The sequence below is a fragment of the Rhinopithecus roxellana genome, chromosome 17 (genome assembly GCF_007565055.1).
Source record: "Rhinopithecus roxellana isolate Shanxi Qingling chromosome 17, ASM756505v1, whole genome shotgun sequence".
Classification (NCBI taxonomy): Eukaryota; Metazoa; Chordata; class Mammalia; order Primates; family Cercopithecidae; genus Rhinopithecus; species Rhinopithecus roxellana.
In genome coordinates this window covers 34,668,526-34,694,210 of record NC_044565.1, presented here as the reverse complement: position 1 = coordinate 34,694,210, position 25,685 = coordinate 34,668,526, and the positions used below count along the sequence as shown (strand labels likewise).

General features: G+C 42.8%; 1 protein-coding gene and 1 long non-coding RNA gene across 7 annotated transcripts in view; both read left to right on the top strand.

The window, feature by feature from the left end:
- Window positions 1–2,420, top strand: part of MEIS1 (Meis homeobox 1) — a 139,586-nt gene extending 137,166 nt beyond the window's left edge. For all 6 annotated transcript variants that reach the window (XM_030921493.1, XM_030921497.1, XM_030921492.1 and 3 more), the window contains one exon: window positions 1–2,420. This exon is cut by the window's left edge and continues 187 nt beyond it. In XM_030921493.1, the coding sequence (XP_030777353.1) occupies window positions 1–97 (97 nt within the window). In that variant the 3' untranslated portion in view covers window positions 98–2,420.
- Window positions 2,421–2,568: 148 nt separating this feature from the next.
- The window catches only part of LOC104656180, a 108,918-nt gene continuing 85,801 nt past the window's right edge, over window positions 2,569–25,685 (top strand). Inside the window, exon 1 of the long non-coding RNA XR_747084.2 lies at window positions 2,569–2,723. This is a non-coding gene — a long non-coding RNA (uncharacterized LOC104656180). The remainder of the gene's footprint in view (window positions 2,724–25,685) is intronic.

The following is a 25,685-nucleotide window of genomic DNA, read 5'->3' as shown; positions in this document are numbered from 1 at the left end:
CCACCCTGGAATGCCAATGTCAGCATCAAGCCCCACGGTTCTTAATACAGGAGACCCAACAATGAGTGGACAAGTCATGGACATTCATGCTCAGTAGCTTAAGGGAATATGCATTGTCTGCAATTGTGACTGATTTCAAATCATGTTTTTTCTGCAATGACTGTGGAGTTCCATTCTTGGCATCTACTCTGGACCAAGGAGCATCCCTAATTCTTCATAGGGACCTTAAAAAGCAGGAAATACCAACTGAAGTCAATTTGGGGGACATGCTAAATAGCTATATAAGACATTAAGAGAACAAAGAGTGAAATATTGTAAATGCTATTATACTGTTATCCATATTACGTTGTTTCTTATAGATTTTTTAAAAAAAATGTGAAATTTTTCCACACTATGTGTGTTGTTTCCATAGCTCTTCACTTCCTCCAGAAGCCTCCTTACATTAAAAAGCCTTACAGTTATCCTGCAAGGGACAGGAAGGTCTGATTTGCAGGATTTTTAGAGCATTAAAATAACTATCAGGCAGAAGAATCTTTCTTCTCGCCTAGGATTTCAGCCATGCGCACGCTCTCTCTCTTTCTCTCTCTTTTCCTCTCTCTCCCTCTCTCTAGCCTGGGGCTTGAATTTGCATGTCTAATTCATTTACTCACCATATTTGAATTGGCCTGAACAGATGTAAATCGGGAAGGATGGGAAAAACTGCAGTCATCAACAATGATTAATCAGCTGTTGCAGGCAGTGTCTTAAGGAGACTGGTAGGAGGAGGCATGGAAACCAAAAGGCCGTGTGTTTAGAAGCCTAATTGTCACATCAAGCATCATTGTCCCCATGCAACAACCACCACCTTATACATCACTTCCTGTTTTAAGCAGCTCTAAAACATAGACTGAAGATTTATTTTTAATATGTTGACTTTATTTCTGAGCAAAGCATCAGTCATGTGTGTATTTTTTCATAGTCCCACCTTGGAGCATTTATGTAGACATTGTAAATAAATTTTGTGCAAAAAGGACTGGAAAAATGAACTGTATTATTGCAATTTTTTTGTAAAAGTAGCAGTTTGGTATGAGTTGGCATGCATACAAGATTTACTAAGTGGGATAAGCTAATTATACTTTTTGTTGTGGATAAACAAATGCTTGTTGATAGCCTTTTTCTATCAAGAAACCAAGGAGCTAATTATTAATAACAATCATTGCACACTGAGTCTTAGCGTTTCTGATGGAAACAGTTTGGATTGTATAATAACGCCAAGCCCAGTTGTAGTCGTTTGAGTGCAGTAATGAAATCTGGATCTAAAATAAAAACAAGATTATTTTTGTCATGCTGACTCCACTGCTTGAAACATTTGTTTACTGCCCCCCAGATTTTTAAAGATTAATGCAGTAAATATAAAAATTAATTTTGGCTCCCTAAGCCATATATGTATTTGACAATTTTAACCACAAAGTAAGTTATTTAATAATAACCACTGATTTCTTTAAGCTGACTTAATGAACTCCTAATATCAGCAAATTTGAGGCCTAAAGGCACTAAACTAACTCTAGACTCAGAATTACATCCAACAGAATTACTCATCTAATATCATTGAAATTATTCTTGCACATAAAGGCAACCTAAGTACAAAGTTAAGTCTTTTACTAAGGATGTTACCTAGGATGAGCAGTATATGTTTATTAGGAAATTAACTACACGAATTGAAGAGACCAGACTTCAAAATCTAATTTTTATAAATATGCTCTGTGTTCTCATTGGAGAAAACTGGTTATTAACCAATTTTCCAGAACAGCTGTACAAGACTTCAGCATGGCAGCGGGCTAAATGGTACAAAATAATATGTTTAAGCTGGAATAGCTTATAATTTTATTTAAATAAAATTGCTGCTATAAAAAGTGCTTCCCAAAGCTAAGGAAAATATACAAATATTTTAATTAAGGCAAATTCATTTTAAAAAATAAACCTTTTAGCAGTGATTGCTTTGTAAACAAAGGATGGGTTGGAGGAGAGAGAGCCTTAAACTCAAGTCTGACACTCAGGCCCAAGTCACCCTGTAAACCGGTCCTTAGCAATTCTATTTTCTATTCGGAAAAGAGAAACCAGCTGTGGGTTGGCTTTACTAGGTGATGTGTGATTGACTGACTCACCTGCTGGAGCAGCAATGCATTCTCACCTTTTGCTGGTTTCTAAACACGTGGATGCACAGAGAGCAAGGCTCAGCCTACTGCAGCCATCTCTGGCAGCGCCTCTACCCCTCCCCAGCCCATAGATGGGATTGTTTAAATCTCCCTTGTTGACCCAGTGGTAATTCTTCCTCTACCTAAATAGTCGATATGAGTGAAATCATTCTCTTTTGATAGGTGGTTACTAGCAGTTAACAACCATTTATTTACTTTAAAAATTAATAATAAACTTTATAAACTAACCATCTGTTTGCTTCTCCTCCCCAGTACATGCCCGGGTGAGTTGGTTATTTTCAGCCTTTATTCCTGAGGAGGCTCAGGATGGGTGGGGGAGGGAAAGAAAGGGGAGGAGATGTGGTGGGGAGAGGGAGAGAGAGGGAGAGAGAGAGAGAGAGAGAGAGAGAGGCCCTAGGGGAGGGAGGTTTACAAGTGAAGAGTAGTTAGGGAATATGGTGACTCTGAAGAATCGAGACCAGCAGTGTCCAGGAATTAGAAAAAAGAAACTGCTATTTCCCTGCGTTCCCCGCTCTGTGAGCCATTTAGGTGAGAGCCTCGCTCTTCGCAGTTCCTTTCTTCCCCTGCCTCGATGCCCTCCCCTCTTAATGCTATTTTAGCTTTTCCTCATGTAAATTTCAGAGCCAGCTCAGAGGTTATTGAGGACACTTATCCAAAAGAGGCAAATAATAGAGGTGCTGAGAGTGTTTTTGATGTTTCTTAAAAGGCAAAACCAAAACGCCCTCCTCTAAACAAGGGCACAAAATTGTACCTGGTTTTTATTTTTATTTGGTGGAGTGGGGACGGGGCTGGCTCTGGCTGAATAAGACTACTTTTTAGTATGATTTAATTTTTTTCAAAAAATTAAAAAATATTTTACTCTATCATATTTAATCAGCTGTAATTATAACACATTCAAAATGAATAATATGCCTTGACAGTATTTTTATTGTTATTGTTCATTGCATGATGTTCGACTGCTTTAGAAGCACAGGAAAGAGAAGTAAACGCGCTACAAATGGGGAATTACCCTCGTTTAGCATTAAAATTCATTTAGATAAAATTGCCACAAACATTTAAATGGGAAGATTAGTTCCCCCTCACGCCTTATTGCACTCGCTCAATGGTTCCGTTAAGAACATTTTACACGTTGGAAATTCCGTCTTCTCAGACGGCTTGCTGTTTCCTAGTTACCCACATTCAAAGCAAAGGCAGCAGCAAAGGCAGCCGCAGCAGCAGCAGCAGGGAAAAAAAAAAAAAAAAGTTTTGGCAACTGGTCTGCAATTCATCCGCTGCTCGCCCCAGTCTCCCCTCCGCCCACTGCAGTCTGCCCCCACCCCTTCCCCTTCCCCACCCCTACCTCTTTCCCCTCATTATGTAATTCGCAGAGTGCCGTCCTCGAGGAAACACGTTGCCTAGTTGTGTAGTACTTACATACAATGTTAAAATACAAAGAAAGACCCCAAAATCAGTCGAGTCGGTTCCTCTCTGGGTCTCCCTCTCCCTCTCCTGTTCTAAAATGAGGGTTTAGCTTGAATGTGCTGAGTTTCTCACATCCCGTACCCTGAGGCCACAAGGCACGTTTTTTGGCTTTCGTTTCTGCCAGGACTTTTCCAGGAAATTCATCACTGCTTTTTGCTTGCATTAGAAACGCGTGAAAGAATTAGTTTGAAAAGTCCATGCACCGTCTAGCTTTTCTCTCCCCTTTTCCTCCTCCTCCCCTCCTCCTCCCCTCCTCCTCCTCTTCCTCCTCCTTCTTCTTCCTCCTCCCCTTCCTCCTCCTTCTTCTTCCTCTTCCTCTTCCTCTCTCCTCTCTCTCTCTTTTCCTCTCCCCGCCACTCTCGCACTCCCCCATCCTCCTCTCTCCCCCTCCCTTCGCAGAGCCACAGGAAAAGAGGAAAGTCGGCTTCGACTGCCATCTTTTGGGGATTTGGAAAAACGACTCGGTAGGAAACGGAGGGAGGCGGAGGTGCCGGAGGGGGGGAAACCCCCGTATTATCCAGTGTCGGAACTGTATCCCTTAATCTGATGCTTAAATATTTGATGTGGAAAAATTACCCATAAAATTAGTTACTAACAATTTCAAATTGAAATCACTTATCGAATTATAAACGCATTAAAGCTGTATGGATGGTATTAGGAGTTCCTCAGGAGGCAGCGGGTGTCTCCTTGCAGTGAGCGGGGCGGGCAAGTTTCGCCCCAGGGAAAAGCGCCCCCAGCCGAGCCCGGGGGCAAGGCCGGGAGGGCGGCGCGGCAACCTGGGTGCAGGGTCCGGGTCAGGGGGACCGAGCGGGCGGCCAGGTCCGGGCGGAGGCTGCGGCTGGTTCGGCTCTTGGGGGCGGGGAGAAGGGGAGGGGAAGGAGCCTTGGTGGGAGGCTCCGACCCCGGAGCACAGGCGCCTACCAGCAAACTTCACAGTGAAGTCGAAGGATTCTGAAAAGGAAAAACACAAGCCCTGCCCTTCCCCTCCCTCTCGCGTCTCCCACGCGGCACGCAGACTTCGCGCTCAACTTTGCGATCGGGGTTAGTTGCTGTGTGCAGTGTGCCCCAAGTGTGCAGGAGGAGCGGGAGGGGAGAGGCTCCTGTCCTGGGGTTGGGCCCGGCTCCGCGCCGCGAGAGGAAATCCCGCTGGCAGCTGTGCGGAGGTCCAGTCAGGACGTGCTACTCCTGAGTCCCACGATGCGCTGGGTCCCGGCCTAGGCCCAGTGCGTGGGCGGGCAGGTCTTTGCCCGGAGACCACAGCTCTGGCCGGGGGTCCTGCACAGGCTCCTGCCTTACCCTCCTGCCCTCTCTTCACCCCCATCTGAGAGTATAGTCTAAGGGACTATTGACTTTGTCTCTGGAGATGGGGAGACCAGAGGTCTGCGAAGGAGGCTGTGGAGAGGCACCTCCTGGGTGGGCGTCCTCTTTCCTCGGAACCTCTCGGAGTGCTTTGTAGTAGCCCGGAGACTTCCTAATAGACTTTGCCACATCGGGGCCCCAGACTCCAGAGTCCCATAGTGGCCCTGGGAGCGCGACCCAGAGAGCCTGGGGACTCGAGGGCACAGGGAACTCGCGCACGGCCAGCTAGGAGGGCGTTGGGCGGAGAGTGCCGGAGTCTGGAGCAGCAGCCGGGAAGCCGTAGACCGCACCCGGACGTCCTAGGCAGAAGCTCCTCAGGATCACTTTATAAGCTCTTCAAACTTTGCCCAGCCTTTCGGATACCCGCAGGCCCTTGGCCCATGGGAAGGCAGTAAAAACGTCACTTCATGCTGCAAAGCTCCCGGGTAGGAGCTTGGATGCCGATGGAGAGAGGCATGGAACTGGGTAGTGGGGCGCCCTGCCTGGCTGGGCACTTTTCCTTGTCTCATTCTCGTCTCCCATGCCATGCCTTGCCCACTGGCTGCTAGCGGCGCGTTTCACTTAGGTTGGCCACGGAGAGGAGACTACGGGAGGCTGGGAATTCCAAGGTTTGGGGAAAAAGTAGTGAGCGAGAAAGGGGCAGTCAGGCAACTGAGGAAGACAGCTGATGACTGGGAGAGGGAGGGCTCCCTTTTCGGCCCGCTCTACCAGCCAAGGCGTCTGAAACATTCTCTCCCTAGGCGGAGCTGAAAGGAAAAACAAACAAAGTATTGAGCAATCAGTTCGCCAACGTTTGAGCTTTAAAGAGCCTTTGCTCTGAAAATAGTACCCTGGGGGTCTCAGTCGGGAGATGGGGGAAGCATTTTTAGGGCCTCGATTCTGGCTTGCCGCGCCCCACGGGTCACCCCTCCACGCGCTGCCTCCTGACATCCTGGCGCGCTCAGCCCACTGAGGAGAAACTCGGGCGGTGAAGCCCTGGAGAAAAGGGATTTAGTTTTAAGCCAGTCTCCCATCGATCGGGTCGGTAATTTCTACCCCTGCCCACTCTCAAACACACTCACCTCTACCCTAAAGCATTAAGTTCATTACGCGAGCAATGATCTTAATCTCCAGGCGGAAAACGAGTCCCGGGACCTAGCCGATTGGGGAAGCAGTGAATAAAGTCACCTGCTTCGCGCACCGGCTTGGCCCGCTCCTCCCGGTGGGGACCGTGTGTGGCAGGGAGCGCCGAGCGGGGGTCCCTAACTCCACGCCGAGGGGGACTGGGCAGGTGTCAGAAACCCGGTGTCTGTTTTCTGCTGGGTGACGACCTCCTGGAAGGGTGGGATTGCTTTTGCTTGCTTTGCTTCTCCCCTCCCTCTGCCTTTCTTCCTAGGCCTCCCTCACACCTCAGTACTCTTTCTTCCTCCTCCCCTCCCCCAAAGTGGCAAGTTCCCCTTCTCCACCTAGCGTCCAGAGGTTCTGCCCCTCTCCTAGTCCTCCGCAGCCTCAGGGCCGTCGCAGAAGTCTGGTAGCCCGACGCCTTTTTGCGCCCATCTACCTCACCCACCTTTCTGGGCATGGGTGGGTGGGGAATGATCAGTGAGGCCCTTTTGAAGCCGCTTGCTGAAGGCACCCAGAGGCTTTAAAGAACCAGATTTCTCTATTTAGGGGCGATCTCTGCGCCCATTGATAACTCCATCCCAAAGAAACCCAGCACAGCAGCAAACACCCCCAGCAGTCGCCTGCTCCTCAGCCCCCGCCTTGGCACAGAGCAGCGTCTGGCACTGCGGGGAGATGGAGGCGAGCCACGCGCACCCGTTCCCTTACTGGCCGACCCGCGAGGCGCCAGCTTGTTCTGGAGACTCAGTTTCCACTGGACAAAAGCAGGGGAAACACAACGCAAGGGCTGTGCAAATCCACGTTCCCGACACCCCTCCACCCCATCCCAATCTGATTTTTGAGACTTCCATTTTCAGGTAGTCCTAAACTGTGAACAGCGAGCTTTGTGTGTTATCTAGTGGGGGTGGGGATGAAAGGGGAGGAGACTCCCACTGCCCGTTCCAGTCTTTAATGTCTGAAATAACGAAATGCCTTGTGTAGCAGCTGCTGCTTGAGCCAAAACTAACTCTTTGGAAGACGGAAAAGAGTGAAAGGCAAAGAAAGACTGTTCATTTTTTTTCTTTTGGTGCCGTTTGGGATGTCATCTGTTTCCTTGGCGACTGTGTTCAGCCCCCGGAGCCCCTGGGCTCCTGGATTGTTAGGGGGGAAAAGCATGCTATTTCTGCACCGTCATTTATCACTGTCACCGCATAATGATTCCCCTTGCAGCCCCTTATTGATGTTTGTAATTGCATTATCTCATAAAGGAGGATGATCAATGAAACCGAGCCGTGCATTCTGGGGTCAGAGGAAGCCAAAGTACTGTTTGTCCCCTTTAATACAACAAGTACTCATTATCTTTAGGTCTGCATTCAAAAAATGATCTGATCTAGGGCTGACCCTGTCGGACATCCCAACACTTTCTAAAACGCGGTTTGTGTAACCTTTTGCTTAAATGCTAAATCAAGTACCTGTCTTGCATTTCAACGAAACAAGATGCTAAAACTGAATGAAAAAAAGCATTTTTTTTCTTTTTTTTCTGGGAGGGGTGCGATCCTCCGAAGGCGCACGAGATTTTACACTGTAACTGCTTGGTGTTATAATATAGAAATGGCAATCCTAATCCACGTGAGTCCTAATAAATGGGGAAAAAAATGGGGGTGAGGGGAAAAATATAGGTAGCTGGGAGCTTTTAACAAGGTCAGTACTAAAAGACCAGAATAAAACCACATCCAGTTTAATTAATAATAGCTATAAACTGAAATAATTCCCCATGATTCTGCCCTTGCTTCTCCCTTTTACAGAGTCATATCTCTTCGGTTTAGATAAATGACTTTTGTGGCTGTTCGATTCTCACAACAACAATAACTAAATCAGTTGCACACTGTTATCTAAAACCATCTACAAACTCCAGCAAATAAAAAGAAGTTCGTTTGTCTATTAAGGCAAGTATTTAGTTGAGCAGAAATGTCCCAGTAACACTGAATGGAGTTCATGTAATCCCATGAAAATCAAGTCATCTTGTTTCACTGAAGTAAATGAAAAAATACAAAGGAGAAAAGGTCCAAGTGTAATTTTAAACTAAATGCATTATTGGACTGTCACAGTGAAAACGTGATTGTTCGGCCGGGAAGGGGGCGGAGGGCGGCGAGTGGACATTAACTTAGCTTACACATTCAACTTAAAGGTTTTAGAAAGGAATGTATTCCAGATTTGGTGATCATTTGTGGAAAGAGGAGAAATTGAAACAATTCTAACTCATCATTTTAGTATACTAAGGGGAATCATTCCTTCAAAAGCAGAATTAAGCAAAGAGCTTATTTTAAACATTGAAAGTCTGTATTAGCAGAAAAAAAAAGTTTCCAATCTTCTGAAAATATATGTCCTCTCTATGTTAATAAGATGTTGACAGAGAGAGAGAGAGAGAGAGAGACTAAGTCCAGGTGTTTTATTTTTAAAGTTCTAGATATTTATAAATTAATGATAAAAATTAATGTTTTACATAAAAAGATCTAAATGAAAAACTTTCATTATAGTTGAGAAAATGAGTATTTAGAGTGATCTCTGATAATTTTACACTTTGACATAAAACCTTAAATTGAATAATAAAATAAACGGCTAAAATATACACCCTTGGAAAAATAACTTTAAAAATAAAGCTAGAAAAGTTTTAACTGCGTTGAACCATCACTTTTTTCTCTGGAAGGCAGATCATCCTAAAGAGTATTATTTACCAGAAATTCTGTCAAGACATTTTGAAATAATGTATGTTTGTATTATTTAATATTCTGACACTTTCGTTCTTTGAAAATGCTCAGACTGGAATGGATATGCAGCCATGCATATATTTAATATAAATGGTATCTTGTCGTTAACATAAAATATTAAAGAGAAAATAAAACTTTGGGCTTTGTCAGTTAAGATAGAATTTTTTAGCATACTACTTTGATTTTCAAAACATACAATTGAAACCCCTTGATTTTAACCAATCAACACAAGTCTTACTCTTATTTGGTTGGGGATCTGGCATTATATACTCTTTCTATTTTTAATATTTAGTGTTTTAGCCTACGGTTAAAATAATGAAAAATTAGTCTCGTTTCAAAATTATTTATTTATGGAACGAACATGATTAAAACATAAACACACACACAAACTGCAGCTGCAACAGAAAAAAAACTTGATTTATGGTTATTAAATCTTTGATCGCCATGTTAATGTTTCTTTTTCTACCTTTCATTTGCATTTTAATCTATCGAATCTTTACAATTTTGCTGCCTCCTATTTCAATGATTGATTACAGATCTGAAATAAGAAAAACCAAGCCTAGCTTTTCTTTTCCTTTCTTCACTTTTTCTTTCTCTTTTTCTTTTTGTCCCCCTCCCTTTCCCCCCGGGTAGATTTCTGAAACTTTCTCTCAATGCTAATGTAGACAAGAAAAATTAATTCTGCTCTTTTAAATGTCAAAGATATAAATAAAAAATGTTTTCTGTCCCAAACGTGAATATTTTCCCAGCTGCTTGTTTTCGAGTCGTAAAAGATCATCCCAGCAAAATGCAATTAACAGCGAAACACACACACATATACACACACACTCGGCGGTGCGGAATTTTTTTAAAGGACGTGTTGTTCTGAGTTAAAGAAAGGTGAGAAGTTCACCGTCCCTTCACCGTCAGTAGCCTCGCTGCGGCTCTCTCTCTCTCTCTCTCTCTCTCTCTCTCTCTCTCTCTCTCTCTCTCTCTCTCTCTCTCTCTCTCTCTCTTTCTCTCTCTCTTTCTCACACACACACACACACACACTCTCTCTCTCTCTCAGAGGTTTGGTCCCTAGTTCTATCTGTGATTTAAGTCACACAAACAAAAACAAGCCTGGTGGGGGCTTGCTGTTGAGTTGATTTCTTGAGATAAGCGGTGTAAAGACAAAAGGGGGAGCAACGCAGGTCTGTTTGTTTTCTTTCCCTGCCGCCCCACTGTCCCTTTTCTCGTCTCCCCGCGCACCTCCCCAGACGCCCTGCCAGGGTGGCTCCCCGGATGAAGCGGTCATTTGCTGTCCGCTTTGCGGGGACGGGTCACTTTCCGCGCCGGCGTGAAAGCAAGTGTAGCGCTGTTTTGGAAGGCGCTGGCCGGACGTCGGCTGGGCTCCTTCTCCCCGCGGGGCTGAGGACCCCCGGGGGCTCTGCGAGGCTCTGGCCCCGAACAGATTGCGTCTCCCGCCTGGCTGCCTGTCGCAACTGGAGTGGGAACCGCGTAACAGTTGCGCGCAGGAGGCGAGCCCTAGGTGTGAGCGCAGAGGCTCTCTCCCCAGCCCGCGGGTCTGGGAAACTTTCAGGACGCCCCCCTTCCCAACCCCTACCCGTGCGTCTGTTCCCTAGGTCGAGCCCCCCTGGTGAGGTTTTAACGACCGCGGACGCAGGGGAGCCCGCACTTGAGCGAGGACAGACTTCTCAGGCGGGTCCACGCTGCTCGCGCTCGCGTCCGCGGGTAGCGCGCTGTGCCTGGGTCAAGGGGCGAGCTGCGAGAAGTAGGAGGGGTCACGACCCCCAGAAATCCCTCCATGGGCACACACACAATCAAGAATGGGGGTGAGGGTCTTGAGAGGTAGAACTACCCTAGGCAGGGCTTCTCCAACTCGGCCTTTGGACCCCGCGCGCGCCCAAGGGCGTGCCCACCGCGGAAGCACAGATCATCTTCCCCGGACTGGGTGTCCTGGAGCCTGCGTTGTTCCCTTTTTCCTAGCAGCCCCATAGCTGGCTGCCGCGTGGGGGGCGGTCTTCATTAACTTGGACGCCCAACGTGGTTGAAACAGAGAGGAGGAAAAAACACATTTGATCTGGGCCGACCCTTTGTCTTGAAGCAGATTAGGCAGCCTAGAAATAGGAGGAAAAACAGAAAGTCTAGGCAGGAAAACTTATTGTGTTCACGAAATATAAAAATGATCCTAGCGGTTTGGTACCTCAAGGGGTGAAGATAGATCCTTGTAGACGAGTGAGAAGACAGGACTGGGAAGATTTAAAGTGAAAGAAACGGCAGATTATTAAGAAAGTAATAGTAAGGTGTCCCATACACTACAGTTTTATTGTTGGGTAGTAACTACCCGATTTATTTATTGCCGGGGCTATATAATAGAGATAATGACCACAAACTCAAGATAAATTCTTAGGCGCCCAGCCGGTCAATTCTTTTTTATTTAAGAGAGTGAGCCTGAAAGGTGAGCCTCATCCCCTCCCCTTCTCGAAGATCCGTCTTGCTTTCTACCATATTATAAGCATGACATGCAAATAAATAAGTGCTGCTGGGTCTGTGTGGGTAGGCCAGCAGGATTTATTTCAGGTGAGGGAGGAACACACACGGAATATGAATTTCCGCAGGAGCGGCGCCGTGATTCCTTCCCTCTCCCTCTCGGCCACCCTCTACTCAGGGTCTCCCTCCTTTTCTGTGGGAGCAGAGCGCATCCCCTGTTAAAAACATTAACGTGTCATGTCTCAACTCCCTATTCCTTGACATATAGGTCTGGGGAGGGATGGGGGCACTACAAAATGCAAAACGCATCCCCAAAGTAGGCTGACTTGCTGGGACCGCTGAAAGCGATTCTGGCGGACAAAGAGAAGGGTGAGTTGTAATTATGACTTCCAGTAGGGGAGCAGTATAGGAAGTATGTTGATATCATTTTGAAATATGCACAATGGTCCAAAAGTTTGCTGTCCCCGATCTGGCATGGGTCCTCCCCAGCCGGATGGACCCCAAGGGAAGGCCTCCTGGCACCTTGGGACCTGCCCGCCTCTCTTGGCCTCGGTTTCTCTCCCTAGGAGCCAGGTAAATACTCCCCTGGCCAGGTGATGGAGTTAAAGATGACCTTGCTCGTTGACCGCCAAGGTCGGAAGGGAGCTGGCGGCCTCAGGTGTAGGCTCCACCTGACCCCCTGGCCGCAATCATAGTCACCGGCTGGCCTTTAAGGGGGCGGCCTCCCAGAGCTGCTCTCCCAACCTGCGCTCTGCGACCACTCAGGCAGGTCCGGAACCTGCCAGGACGAAGTCAGTCAGCGTCCTCTTCCGATCTTCTTTTTTTCTTCCTCATTTTTTGGATAATATTCAGACATACAGTGTTTCAGTCTCACAATAATCACTTACATGCAGAACTTCCTTTGATCTATGTTTGGCCAGAGTCGGGGGGGAAACACCTGACAGTGAACTGCGGTGAAAAAGAGGCGCAGGGGAGATGGGAGAGCCAGACGCCTGGGGCGAGGGAGAAAGAGGTGCGTGTGGGGAGATGGAGACCTAGAGAGCAAGAAGTAGCAGATGGGGGAGGAACGTAAGGCGAGAAAGTGAAGAGCAGCTGCGAGCGGGAGGAGAAGAGGCTGCTCCTGTAATTTGGTGGTTTGTGTGAAGAATGGTATTATGAGGCTGAAAGAGAGGACAGTCCTCGTCAATCTTTTACAATATTGGTGTCATTCAAGCACAACTTTATCTTTGAACCAGATTATCTGTTCCAATGATTTCCATAAGAACATAAATTATAATCTTCAGAGCCTTCAATATTTCTTTTGGTACTTTATTACGTGTTGTTGCAGAGGCCATTTATGAAGTGAGTGATTCAACTTTTAATCTTTTGAACATTAAAGTGTATTCCACCGAGTTTCCTTTTCAAAATAATCTAAAATAACAAAAAGAAACTAAGCTCATTACATGAAAAAGTGACAAGCGTTTTTGCTCGCAGCCTGGCAAGTTGCCTTATTCACTTCAAAGGATGATGAACTAATTGTTTCCAGAGTTTATAAGTAATTAAGCTATTATTTGGGGAATTTATGTAACAGTTTTATTCACATTAGAACTTTCTATTTAAAATAGTCAGAGACAAATCTTCAAAAATGCCAAGATTTTAATAATTGAAAAGCCTTCTCATTATTGTTAATAGGGAAAACTATTTTTATTTTAAAAAGCACTGGAAAATGTAAACAAATATAGTTTTCTCCAGAGTACATGATAAGTGGAGATCATTATGGATAATTAATGCTGAAAGGAAAATGAACATGTAATGGCTTCCAAAAATTAAAACATTTGTAACTATCAAGTTAAGTTCTAAAAAGTTAATTTTTAAATCAGCTGAATTTCTCTAAATATGCCTGGCAAGAAAAAAGATATGTATATATATATTTACTGTCCTTTTAGAAATCTATAAAGAAAGTTTTAAACCTTAAATAATTTTAGCATTTTTAAACCAACTTTTGGTGCCTAGGCAATAAGAATTAATGCCCAGAGTTGCTAAGTGCTGTAGTTTCTCCAATTTTGCAACAAAGAAATATATTAATTCACCCATAGATTAAAATAAAGAAAACATTATAAAAATATTTTGAAATATATAATTCAAATACCACTTTCATAATATTTCAATGCATGTTTGTTAGTTTTAAATAATTAGGTTTGCCCTAAATGAAACAAAATTCATTAAAGGAAAAAGTAGGACTTTAAAAAGAAATGATGCATTATTTTGTAAAATTCAGCAAAATAGAAGACGCTTTAGTTTAATAGGCATTTGTATACCTAACAATATACTATTTCAACATAATTTTCCCATCAAGGTGGTATTAGCTCTCTTTGTTAGAAGATGCCTGTTTCATTGTCACATGAAGCATTTCAAAAATAATAAAATTTTCATATTAGGAGGAAATATCTTTGAAGAATAACAAATACAAATGTGAAAATCCAAGTAAATGCCTATAAACTCTTATTTGAAGTAAAATAAATTTTCTAGAAGTTATTTGGAAAAAACCAAAGCATGTGGTAGTTCAATATTAATTCCCCTCACCATAAAAAAATTGGGAGTTATCTATAGCAATTATTACAAGAGGTAGAATATATGTATTAAATAGGAAAAAAAAAAAAAACACATTTAGGACATATCCACTTGTTTCAAGTAAAATTCCTCTAAAGCAAAAGTCTGGAATTTGATGGAAATTGTATATAAAATGCTTTGTATAATTCATGGTCAGTGTTGTTTTGTGGACTCTGTATAAACTGTGGCAATTTAGATCTGTCATCGTGTCACAATGTCTGATTCAATATTTGCCGTAATATGTTCTCTTTATTAGTACAGACTAGCATTGCATTATTTAAAACAAAAACTAAAGCACCCTGGTTAGTAGTAATGCAATCCCAATTGTCTAACACCCTGCGATAATTGACCTTCTGGACTCCAGGCACTGGGATTCACTTTCAGACACTTAGCTGTTTAAACTGACTTCATTACAGGAAGACAATGGTGACTCTGTTGCAACTGACACCTGCACTATTTCACACAACACATGGGCCATACCTCGCCAAGTCAGCCACCACCATGATTCACACCAGAGCAGGAAGTCAGCTCAAGACAAATTTTATAATATGAATATGCTGTTATGATTAAGGAGAAATGAATTCTTTTTGCATAGCTCTCTACAATCTTAAGGAGACAATTAGAAGCCTGTTTTCTGGTTTCCTTGTGTTACAATATTGCCATATGCAAAGATGTTTGCATTACTTTATTCTGAAGTTTAAAAGTTAAGGATTTTATGGCACACAGCATTCAAGGTGTCCATAATAACACAGCACATAGATAGAAAAATACTGTTGTGGGAGGCTGAGGCAGGAGAATGGCGTGAACGCAGGGACGGAGCTTGCAGTGAGCCGAGATTGCGCCACTGCACTCCAGCCTGGGCGACAGAGCAAGACTCTGTCTAAAAAAAAAAAAAAAAAAATAGTGTTGTATCACACCTATGCCCTCGTTGAAAAGAGTCCATTAGTGGAAAGGTTTGGGGGGTGGAGGTGGCTAGCTCAGTGACCAGACTTGCAGACACTCTGATTAGTCATCCTAAATGAATTGCTAGAACACATGCAATTCATTCTCCATGGATCTTTCTCCTGATCTCTAAACAATAATAATATATTTATTTTTTATAAATCATTTTGTGCTGCAGAATATGGTAAAGCATTGTTTTAAATTATATTGAATAAAATAAAATCTCAGAGGGTTCTAGATTTTTCTGAACTCATAGAGAGTCCTAGTTGTGAGTTCTAGATTTTTTTCTGACTCATAAGAGAATATTGCTCTGTCCTCAAAGTTCTAAGTGTCTCTTAGAATTCTGAGACACTTTCCTCTGCTCTTCTCTGGCCACCAGAAGGAAAGTGACAGTGCCTTATTGTTCCAAAGTATTTGCTGAAGGCAATTAATACCTTTATTGATTAAGTTGCTTCACTGAAATAAAAGGTGACTTTTCTACCAATGACTAGATTGTGATCTAGTAGACTGAAAAATAACATGCCATATTCCAAAGAGAGAAGCCCAACTTCTAAGGCACACCTCCATCCCTCTCCAGCTTGTAAAAATCCACAGATTTACTAGTTTTTATTTAAATTTTGTGTTATGCTAGCCTGGATCTTGTCTTAAATCCTTGAACATTTTAGCATACTCCATCAAATGCTTTGTAAGACTGAAAAAATTCTCTGTATATTTGTGGGTTTTAGAATCTTGAACAGTCAACAGGACACTGTAGATACTGAAATTAACAGGACATTGTCTGTGTCCTCAAGAGCTCATCTTAGTGTAGAACTGATAAAAACTCCACAATCCAAATCCATAGCAGTATACACAGGTGGTGTGGGAATACAAAAGTTAAACCAAGAAAATGGAAGAAGGGAGCCCCCAAAAGTCTTTGTCATTGGCTAAGGTTAGGGGGAGTAGAGATCAGGGTATGTTTTTACATCAGAGTTTAACCAAGTAAACAGAAACCACTCTGAGTGTATACAAGGGAAAGAATCGAATGCAGGAAATTGGTTACACAGGGTATAGGAGAGGCTGCAAAGCCCACCAAGTATCAGCAAGGCCACCCTGAGGCAGGAAATAGCAGGAAACTGTAACCATTCCTAGACTGGAGGGACAGAGGGCGCAGGTGAGTCACCAGACTCCGGGGGTGGGCCTACTTGGTAGAGATGTATCCAGGGCAGACATGTCCAGTGAGAGCTGGAGCTATGGAAGGGATAAGGGAGGGATACACATTCTGGAGTCCTGCAATCTAGAACAGAGCAAGGAAGGGTGAAGAATAGCTTTGAAAGGAGACAGTTCCAGGAGTGGCATTTCTTATTATATTTTTTTAAATGAAAACTTTCATATTCATTTCTGAAGATAGTCATTTGAGAATGCTGGAGAAGGAAGAGAAGAATGTTCCAGGCAAGGGCACTGAATTGGAAGAGAAAGTGACTTATTTAGAAATTCACAAGTTTGCCAGTGCAGTCCTAGTAAAGAGGCAGATGTGGGACATTGTAGGACATGAGTTGAAGATTCTGACAGCCAAAGACATGAAATGACCAGTGGCTTCTGTAACAGCTTTACTTGCTCTCAATCATTAAGCCCCAGAGGCCGGGATTATAGAGACTATAGGGGTTAGCATTGCAAAGCGCTGCAAAAATAGAGACAAAGGTCTCCGTATAGGTGCAGTGCTGCCCACCAACAAATGGCATTTCTATGAAGAAATACAGTCATCATCCTGAGCTGCCTTCAGTTAACTTATATTGTTATCTGATTCAACCACAAAGCCAGTGGAACATCGATTCAGTCATTTTAATGAAAAAATTAGACATTGCTCACTAACCCAAAGGAAACATCCTTGTAGCCAGTTTGGTGTTCAGAGGGCTAGATAAAAGGTTTTGTCTACTCCCAGATAATAGGAATAGCTCAGTCCATGACCTCACTGGTGTCAGTCTCATGAATGATAGTTTGAAGGAGATGCAAGTAGAGCCAGGGAGGTAAGAAACCAGTGAAAATACTGTTGTGATGATGGTGGGGATGGGAGGTGAACGTGATGATTACCAGAAGACATTAGGTGATAGGAGCACAGAGGAGGGGGATGAGATATTGAGAACCATGGCATGGTTTCTGGTTTGGAAAATTCAGCGGATTGTGATTCCATTTGCTAGAAAGATAACCTTAGAAGAAAGAACAGATTGGAAAGGAGGATGTTAAACTTGTTTTAGATACTTTGAGATTAAAGTACTTTTGATTTACCAAGATAGAGATGCTCATTAGGACAATGAAAATATGGGTCTACATTTTAGTGGAGTCTGGGCTGGAGATAAAATTTCGGGAGGAGTTATTGGAGTAGGTGAGATCATTCACAATCTCTTTCAAGAAGTTTATGGTGAAAGAAAAGAAAGGAACAGCCCATCAGTAATAAAGGGGAAAAAGGATATATAATTTTGAAGATGGAAAATACTTGAACATATTTGTATAATGAAAGGAAGGAAGAGGATATGCTGAACTTGCAAGAAAGAGTGTTAAACAATGGAGAAATCCATCATCCAGATGAAGAATGGAGGAACGGAGCTATTCCTCAGCAGGGGAAGAACCTGGCCTCCAAGGTTGAGGGCAGATAATGGGTAGAATTGTATGTCCAGGTGGGGGGTAGTGGAGGAAGAATTTGGGAGCAGTTCATGCTTAAAACTTTCACCTTTTTTTTTTTTTTTTGAGATATGGGTAGAGATGTCATTTGATGATGAGTGAGGAAGTAGGAGGGTGACCACGTTGTAGTACTTAAAGGCCTGTCTCCCAGGAACCCCCTCAGTCCTGGACAAACTGAGAAGTTTGGTCACCCTAAAAGTAAAGGAAAGGGAAAGGCTTGAGATGAATATGAAATATTAACAGTCATCATGGGAAATGGGAGAGGGAGCTGACCAGAAATGCGAAGCTTGCTAACTGGCATCGAGAACTTATGTGGAATTGGAGATTAAGGGGCAAGGTTTTGTGCATGGCTGTGTGGTTTTCTTCAGCAATGCCTAAGCATACTGAGTTATCATTCCAGGAGACAGTATGTTCATGCATCCAGGTGTGTGTTTGAAGTACTTTTTAGAACCCAAAAGTATGTAATATCAGAGTTCTCATTCTGGGAACAGAAAGACAGAGTGAAATCAGCAGCAAGGTTGCCAGAACCCTATTAGGTAGAAGATCATTCTGTCAACGATGTACATCACTCTTGCTTCATGTTTGTAGTCAGCAAATGGCAGTTTTCACAATCCACAATATCTTGAGGTGCCCCTGCCGTGTAGGGATGTATTCATAATACCTCTTTTCTCTGGAAGGGTAATTTAAACACTGCAGTCATTAAGCAGTGTATTGAGGTAAAAAGCACCCACATGCCTGTGGGTGAACATTATCTGTTACCCCAGCTCATCCACAAGGCGTGTCATGAGAATATTTTGCCTGTGTCATTGACTAAGTTATATACTTTTATATTGATAGGAATTTCACCTGTTGTTGGTTATATAAATAAAGAAAAATGTAAATATGTGACTGTCTGGCTGGTCATAGGGCAAATGAGGCAATGAGCTCCCATAAGTAGATTCAAGTAAACATATGGAGTTTTGACTTTTCTTTTTGGAGCAACTGCAATTGAATAGCTCCCAAATAGATGAAGGAGTGTTTTCTCTGGTTTTTGCCCTATACCTAGGACAAACCAGTACCTCTAAGTTTCCAATACAGGACAGACAATAAACTACAAACGGGACTCAAACTACATGATGAAAATCTGAAACTAAGCTTGGGTTGAGGAAGGTACTCAAATCTCGTCTGAAATTTGATGCAGTTTGGCTCAAAACTTTCCAGGAATTGGCTGAGGCTCTAGACAATAGACTGAATGGTGTTCCTCAAAATTCATGTGTTGAAGTCCTATCCCAGTACCTCAGAATATGACTGTGTTTGGAGATAGGGTCTTTAAAGAAGTAACTGAGGTTAAATGAGGTAATATGTATGGGCCCTAACCCAGTCTAACTGGTGTCCTTATAGGAGAGGAAGTTTGGCATAAAAAGAGGCACTAGGGATGCTGGAGCACAGAGGAAGGACCCTGTAAGGACACAGTGAGAAAACGGCCATCTTCAAGCCAGGGAGAATGGCCCCAGAAGAAAGCAAACCCACTCATACCTTGCATATTAGTTCATTTTCATGTTGCTGATAAAGACATACCCAAGACTGGGTAATTTATAAAGAAAATGAGGTTTAATGGACTCAGAGTTCCACGTGGCTGGGGAGGCCTTACAATCATGGCAGAAGGTGAAGGGCACATCTTTCATGGTGGCAGACAAGAGACAAATGAGAGCCAAGCAAAAGGGAAAACCCCTTATAAAGTCATCAGATCTCATGAGACTTTTTGACTACCATGAGAACAGTATGGGGGAATTATCAATTGTCTCCCACCAGGGAGATTCAATTATCTCCCACCAGGTCCCTCCCACAACATATGGGAATTATGGGAGCTACAATTCAAGATGAGATTTGGGTGGGGGACACGGCCAAACCATATCACCTTAATTTCAGACTTCAAGCCTCCAGAATGCAAGAGCATAAATTTTTGTTAAGTCACCAGGTCTGTGGTATTTTGTTTTGGAAGCCCTAGTAAAGCAATACAGGGAGGTTTAGAGTTTGAATTCCTCAGCAACCTCAGAAATTGTGGATGTATCAATTATTTTTTAATGTAAAAACAAATCTAGAAGATATCTACTGAGAAACTGTTTTTACCTCAACTTTATTTATCAAATATTTACCAAACACTTTTGTAGCACTTACCGTGAGAGGTGCCTTCGTTATTCTTTTCAGCTCTTGAAACTTTCTTGCTCTCCTTCACCTCGTCCTGCATGTCTATCAGCATGAACACTATTAAAGTCATTTTAAAAATACACAATTTTTCAAATGACAATACTTTTTTTTTTTTTTTTTTTTTTTTTTTTTTTTTGGTGGAATCTTGCTCTGTTGCCAGGCTGGAGTGCAGTGGCACGATCCCGGCTCACTGCAACCTCTGCCTCCTGGATTCAAGTGATTCTCCTGCCTCAGCCTCTTGAGCAGCTGGGACTATAGGTGTGTGCCACCACAAATCCAGCTAATTTTTGTATTTTTAGGAGAGACAGGGTTTTACCATGTTGGCCAGGATGGTCTCAATCTCTTGACCTTGTGATCCACCTACCTCAGCCTCCCAAAGTGCTGGGATTACAGGCATGAGCCACCATGCCCAGTGACAATACTGCATTTTTTTTTTTTTTTTTTTTTTGAGACGGAGTCTTGCTCTGTCGCCCAAACTGGAGTGCAGTGGCTGGATCTCAGCTCACTGCAAGCTCTGCCTTTAGGGTTCATGCCATTCTCCTGGCTCAGCCTCCTGAGTAGCTGGGACTATAGGCGCCCGCCACCTCGCCCGGCTAGTTTTTTGTGTTTTTTAGTAGAGACGGGGTTTCATTGGGTTAGCCAGGATGGTCTCTATCTCCTGACCTTGTGATCTGCCCGTTTCAGCCTCCCAAAGTGCTGGGATTACAGGCTTGAGCCACCACGCCCGGCAATACTGCATTTTTAACGAAATTTACTTATGGCATCTGTAGGCGGTGTTTTCATTGTGTTTAGTAGGAATTAAGCCTGTATGTGAGCATAAAGCTATAGTCAATAATTTTACCCTCTTTATGACTGTGAAATTTGGGCCAGTCACCCTACCTGGTTAATTCTCTACAGTATTTAAGGTATCTATCTCAAGTTGATTCTAAGGTTGGGCACTTTTAATTAAAAATGCATTTCTAAAATACTGTAGAACGTTTAGAAATGTCAGCATGATGATGTTGACAGGGGAATCTCCGTGGCATTAAGTTGTGTGTTTCTGTGTTGAGAGCAGATTCTACTAAAAGTATTGCAGAAGAGCAATAGAGTTCATGTTGATAGACATGCAGGATGAGGTGAAGGAGAGTAAGAAAGGTGAGCCTATTTGTAGCTGTTGGCTTAGAATAATCCATGCTGACCTGTAAGGTCTGCTTTAGTAACAATAACAGGTAATGTACTGAACCTGCTATAGCAAAGGGATGTTCATTCAATGTTTTCCTTTGGTGAATTTTCCTGGTCATTGTTCTTGAAAATAATATGGAGGACTGGAAATTGGGAAATTTTATAAACTAATCCTGGTGTTCCCAGACTGGGCGCGGTGGGTCAAGTCTGTAATCCCAGCACTTTGGGAGGCCGAGGCGGATGGATCACGAGGTCAGGAGATCGAGACCAATTTGGCTAACACGGTGAAACCCTGTCTCTACTAAAAATACAAAAAAATTTAGCCAGGCGTGGTGGCGGGCACCTGTACTCTCAGCTGTTGGGGAGGCTGAGGCAGGAGAATGGCGTGAACCCAGGAGATGGAGCTTGCAGTGAGCCGAGATCGCGCCACTGCGCTCCAGCCTGGGTGACAGAGCAAGACTCCATCTCAAAAAAAAAAAAAAAAAAAAAAAATCCTACTGTTCCCATTTACTTATTGTGTGGTTTTGGTAAAGTCAATCATAGCAAACATCAGTTTGTTAGCCTGTAAAATGGGGATGATTCTATCTTTGAACCCTACTTTAAAGGTGTTATGAGAAGAATATTAAATGACTGACGTGTATGTGTTGCTTTTTAAAACATGCTATCCAAATTTAAATATTATATTGTTATTGTAATTGCCATTAAATGGTTTAATTTAGTAATCCTTTGAAATGGCTTTCTCCAATTCTAATTGAAGTAGCAACTTGGGATCCCTTCAGTGATGAAAATCATAGCAAACACAATCTCTTGTTGAGCAGGTTTCCCAGAAAGACCCCTGGTTCCACCATATTTCAGGGAGTATCTACTGGAGCTTCGTCAACATCAACTTTTGTTTTCAGTCTTACATTGGACAATGCTGTTTTTCTACAAATGTCCCTAATATTATCTTTCTAAAACTCAGTTGAAGAGGTAAATATTACCTCAGATGAAAAACTGTTATAACCTAATGTCAAGTTGCATGCGGGAATGTGTCATTTCAAAGTGTTGTGAGAAAGGCTCTTTCCTCTACAGTCTCTGATTCTATCCATGCTGTAGAACATCGGTCTCCAACCCCTGGGCCATGAGCCCTTACTGGTCAGTGGCTGTTAGGGACCAGGCCACCCAGCAGGAGGTGAGCCATGGGTGAGCGATTGAACCAGTAAAGCTTCATCTGTATTTACAGTCCCTCCCCATTGCTTGCATTACTGCCTAAGCTCTGCCTCCTGTCAGATCAGCTGTGGCATTAGATTCTCACAGGAGCATGAACCCTATTGTGAACGGTGCATGTGAGGGATCTAGGCTGTGTGCTCCTTATGAGAATCTAATGCCTGATGATCTGTCACTGTCTCCCATCATCCCCACATAGGATCATCTAGTTGCAGGAAAGCAAGTGCAGGGCTCCCACTAATTCTACATTATGGTGAGTTGTATAATTATTTCATTATATATTACAATGTAATAATACTAATAGAAATAAAGCACACAGTAAATGTAATGCACTTGAATTATTCAAAAATTATCCCCCCCGCCATCATGCAGGTCCATGGGAAAATTGTCTTTTATGAAACTGGTTCCTGCTGCCAAAAAGGTTGGGGACTGCTGCCGTACAACATTTATTTGAATAGATTAATGAACATAAGCCTTATCACTTTTTTTTTTTTTTTTGAGACGGAGTCTCTTGCCCATGTCACCCAGACTGGAGTGCAATAGCACAGTCGCAGCCCACTGCAGCCTCCGAATCCTGGGTTCAAGACATTCTCCTTGTCTCGGCTTCCCAAGTAGCTGGGATTAGAGGAGTGAGCCACCACATCAGCTAATTTTCTTTCTTTCTTTCTTTCTTTCTTTTTTTTTGAAACAGAGTCTCGCTCTGTCGCCCAGGCTGGAGTGCAGTGGCCGGATCTCAGCTCACTGCAAGCTCCGCCTCCCGGGTTTACGCCATTCTCCTGCCTCAGCCTCCCGAGTAGATGGGACTACAGGCGCCCGCCTCATTGCCCGGCTAGTATTTTTGTATTTTTTTTAGTAGAGACGGGGTTTCACCGTGTTAGCCAGGATGCCCTCGATCTCCTGACCTCGTGATCCACCCGTCTCGGCCTCCCAAAGTGCTGGGATTACAGGCTTGAGCCACCGCGCCCGGCCAGCTAATTTTCTTTGTGTGTTTTCAGTAGAGACAGGGTTTCACCATGTTGGCCAGGCTGGTCTTGAACTCCTGACCTCAGGTGATCCGCCCACCTTGGCCTCCCAAAGTGCTGGGATTACACGTGTGAGCCACCACGCCCAGCCTCAGTATGTATTAACAAAGCACATTAAGCATGTTGCTCTCATTTCCTGTGTTGAGACATAGATAAATGTTCACTAAATATGAAATAATTCCCATGAAATGCTGCTTTTGAACCCAAATTATAATTTGGGCAATGATCCAAACCATCTAGAGTCTTTGCCATGAATCTCAGGTGTGGGAGCAAACTAGAGTGTGTGTATGTGTGTGGAAGTGTGGGTTAGGGGGAGTTGTCATTGCTGGGATTGGAGGATTGGCATAGATTTAGAGGAGTTTAACTTATAAATGATGAATTGATGGGTGCTGACGAGTTGATGGGTGCAGCACACCAACATGGCACCAGTATACATATGTAACAAACCTGCACGTTATGCACATGTACCCTAGAATTTAAAGTATAAAAAAAAAAAAAAAAAAACTACTGTGTGAAGAGATAATCATGGTCTATAAACAGAGAATAGAATATTCAATTTCAAAAGTCCATATAAATAAATCATTAAAATGATGCCCAAAAAAAAAAAAAAAAAACCCTCTATTATGGAAAGTTTTCAAATGTACACAAAAGTCAAGATACTGGTATAACAGACTTCTATGTATTCATCACTCTACTTCAAGAATTACAATGATCAACATTTTGCATTTGCATTTTGGTCTTTTTTTATTTTTTTATTTTTAAGATGGAGACTCACTGTCACTCAGGCTGGAGGGCAGCAGCGTAATCTTGGCTCACTGAAAACTCTGCCTCCCAGGTTCAAGCAATTCTCCTCCTGCCTCATTCTCCTGAGCTGCTGGGATTACAGGTGTGTACCACCACCCTGGGCTAAGTTTTGTGTTTTTAGTAGAGATGGGATTTCACCATGTTGGCCAGGCTGGTCTCGAACTCCTGACCTCAAGTGATGCACCTGCCTCAGGCTCCGAAAGTGCTAGGAGTACAGGTGTGAGCCACTGTGCCCAGCCTGACATTTTGGTACTTTTGTTTCATCTATTCCCTCCCTTCTCTCTGTCTCTCTGTTACACACACTCTCTCTCGAGCTTTCTTCCTCCACTTGCTCTAATATTTTAAATCAATCAAACACTAGATATCAGTTTATCTCACTTTTAAATATTTCAGAAAGCATATTTAACTAGTAGTGACTTTGTTTTGTTTTAATTTAAGAAAATCACTTTTTCATTTTGATGTAATTTTAAACTTACAGAGAAATTGTAAGAATAGTACAAGAAACTCCTAGAATCCTTTAATTCTTTACTCAGATATCACTAATTGTATACGACTTAATTTTCCTTTATCACTCTCTTTTTCATATAATTTATATACTTTTTTATCTGAATCATTTGAAAGTAAGTTGGTGACAATATATTCTTTTTCTTTTTCTTTATCTTTATATATATATATATTTTTTTAAGACGGAGTCTCACTCTGTCACCCAGGCTGGAGTGCTGTGGTGTGATCTTGGCTCACTGCAACCTCTGCCTCCCAGGTTCAAGTGATTCTTCTGCCTCCTAAGTAGCTGGGATTACAGGTGTGTACCAACACGCCCAGCTAATTATTATTATTATTATTATTTGTATTTTTAGTAGAGATGGGGTTTCACCATGTTGGCCAGGCTGGTCTCAAACTCCTGACCTTGTGATCTGCCCACGTTGGCCTCCCAAAGTGCTGGGATTATAAGCTCGAGCCACTGCACCCAGCCTAACATTATACTCTTTTACTACTAAATCAATTTGTATGTTTTATGAACAAAGAAATGTTGTTACATAACCACAGGATAACTATGAAAATCAGGAAACTTAATATCAATACAATACTATTATCTAATCCCCAGCCCATATTTAAATGTTATCAATTGCCACAATAATATCCTTTATATCATTTTTTCCCTAAGCCAGAGTCTACTCCAGGATTGTACATTACTTCTCCTCACGTCTCTTTAGTTTCCTTTAATCTGGAACAAGCAGTTCCTCAGCCTTTCTTGGTTTTTCTTGACCTTGACATTTTTGAAGAGTACAGACCAGTTATTCTGTGGAATGTCCCTTAGTTGGGGTTTGTTTGATGTTTGCTTATGATTGGATTTAGGTTATGCTTTGTTGGCAGGAGCACCGCAGAAGGGATGTTGTGCCTTCAATACACAGTATCAGCTGGCACATAATGTCCGTTTGTCTCAGTAATGGTGACATTTACTTTAATCATTTTGATCACAAGTTACTGTCTGCCAAATAAGAGTTATTTTGAGATTATTATAGAAATATTCTGTTCTGCATCAAACGTTGGTCCATTAGTGTTAACACCCATTGATGATTCTCTATTATTTTAATATATTTATCAGTTGGCATTCTATCGTAAGGAAGCATTTTGCCTTTTTCCAACTTTATTCATGCACTTTTTTCTATTAAAATGGGCTAATGGATTCTTTTATTTAATGGGTTATGATTTATTACTACATTATTTATTTTTGATGCTTTTTATGTATTTTTAGAATTGGTCAATGGAAACCACTCCAAGTT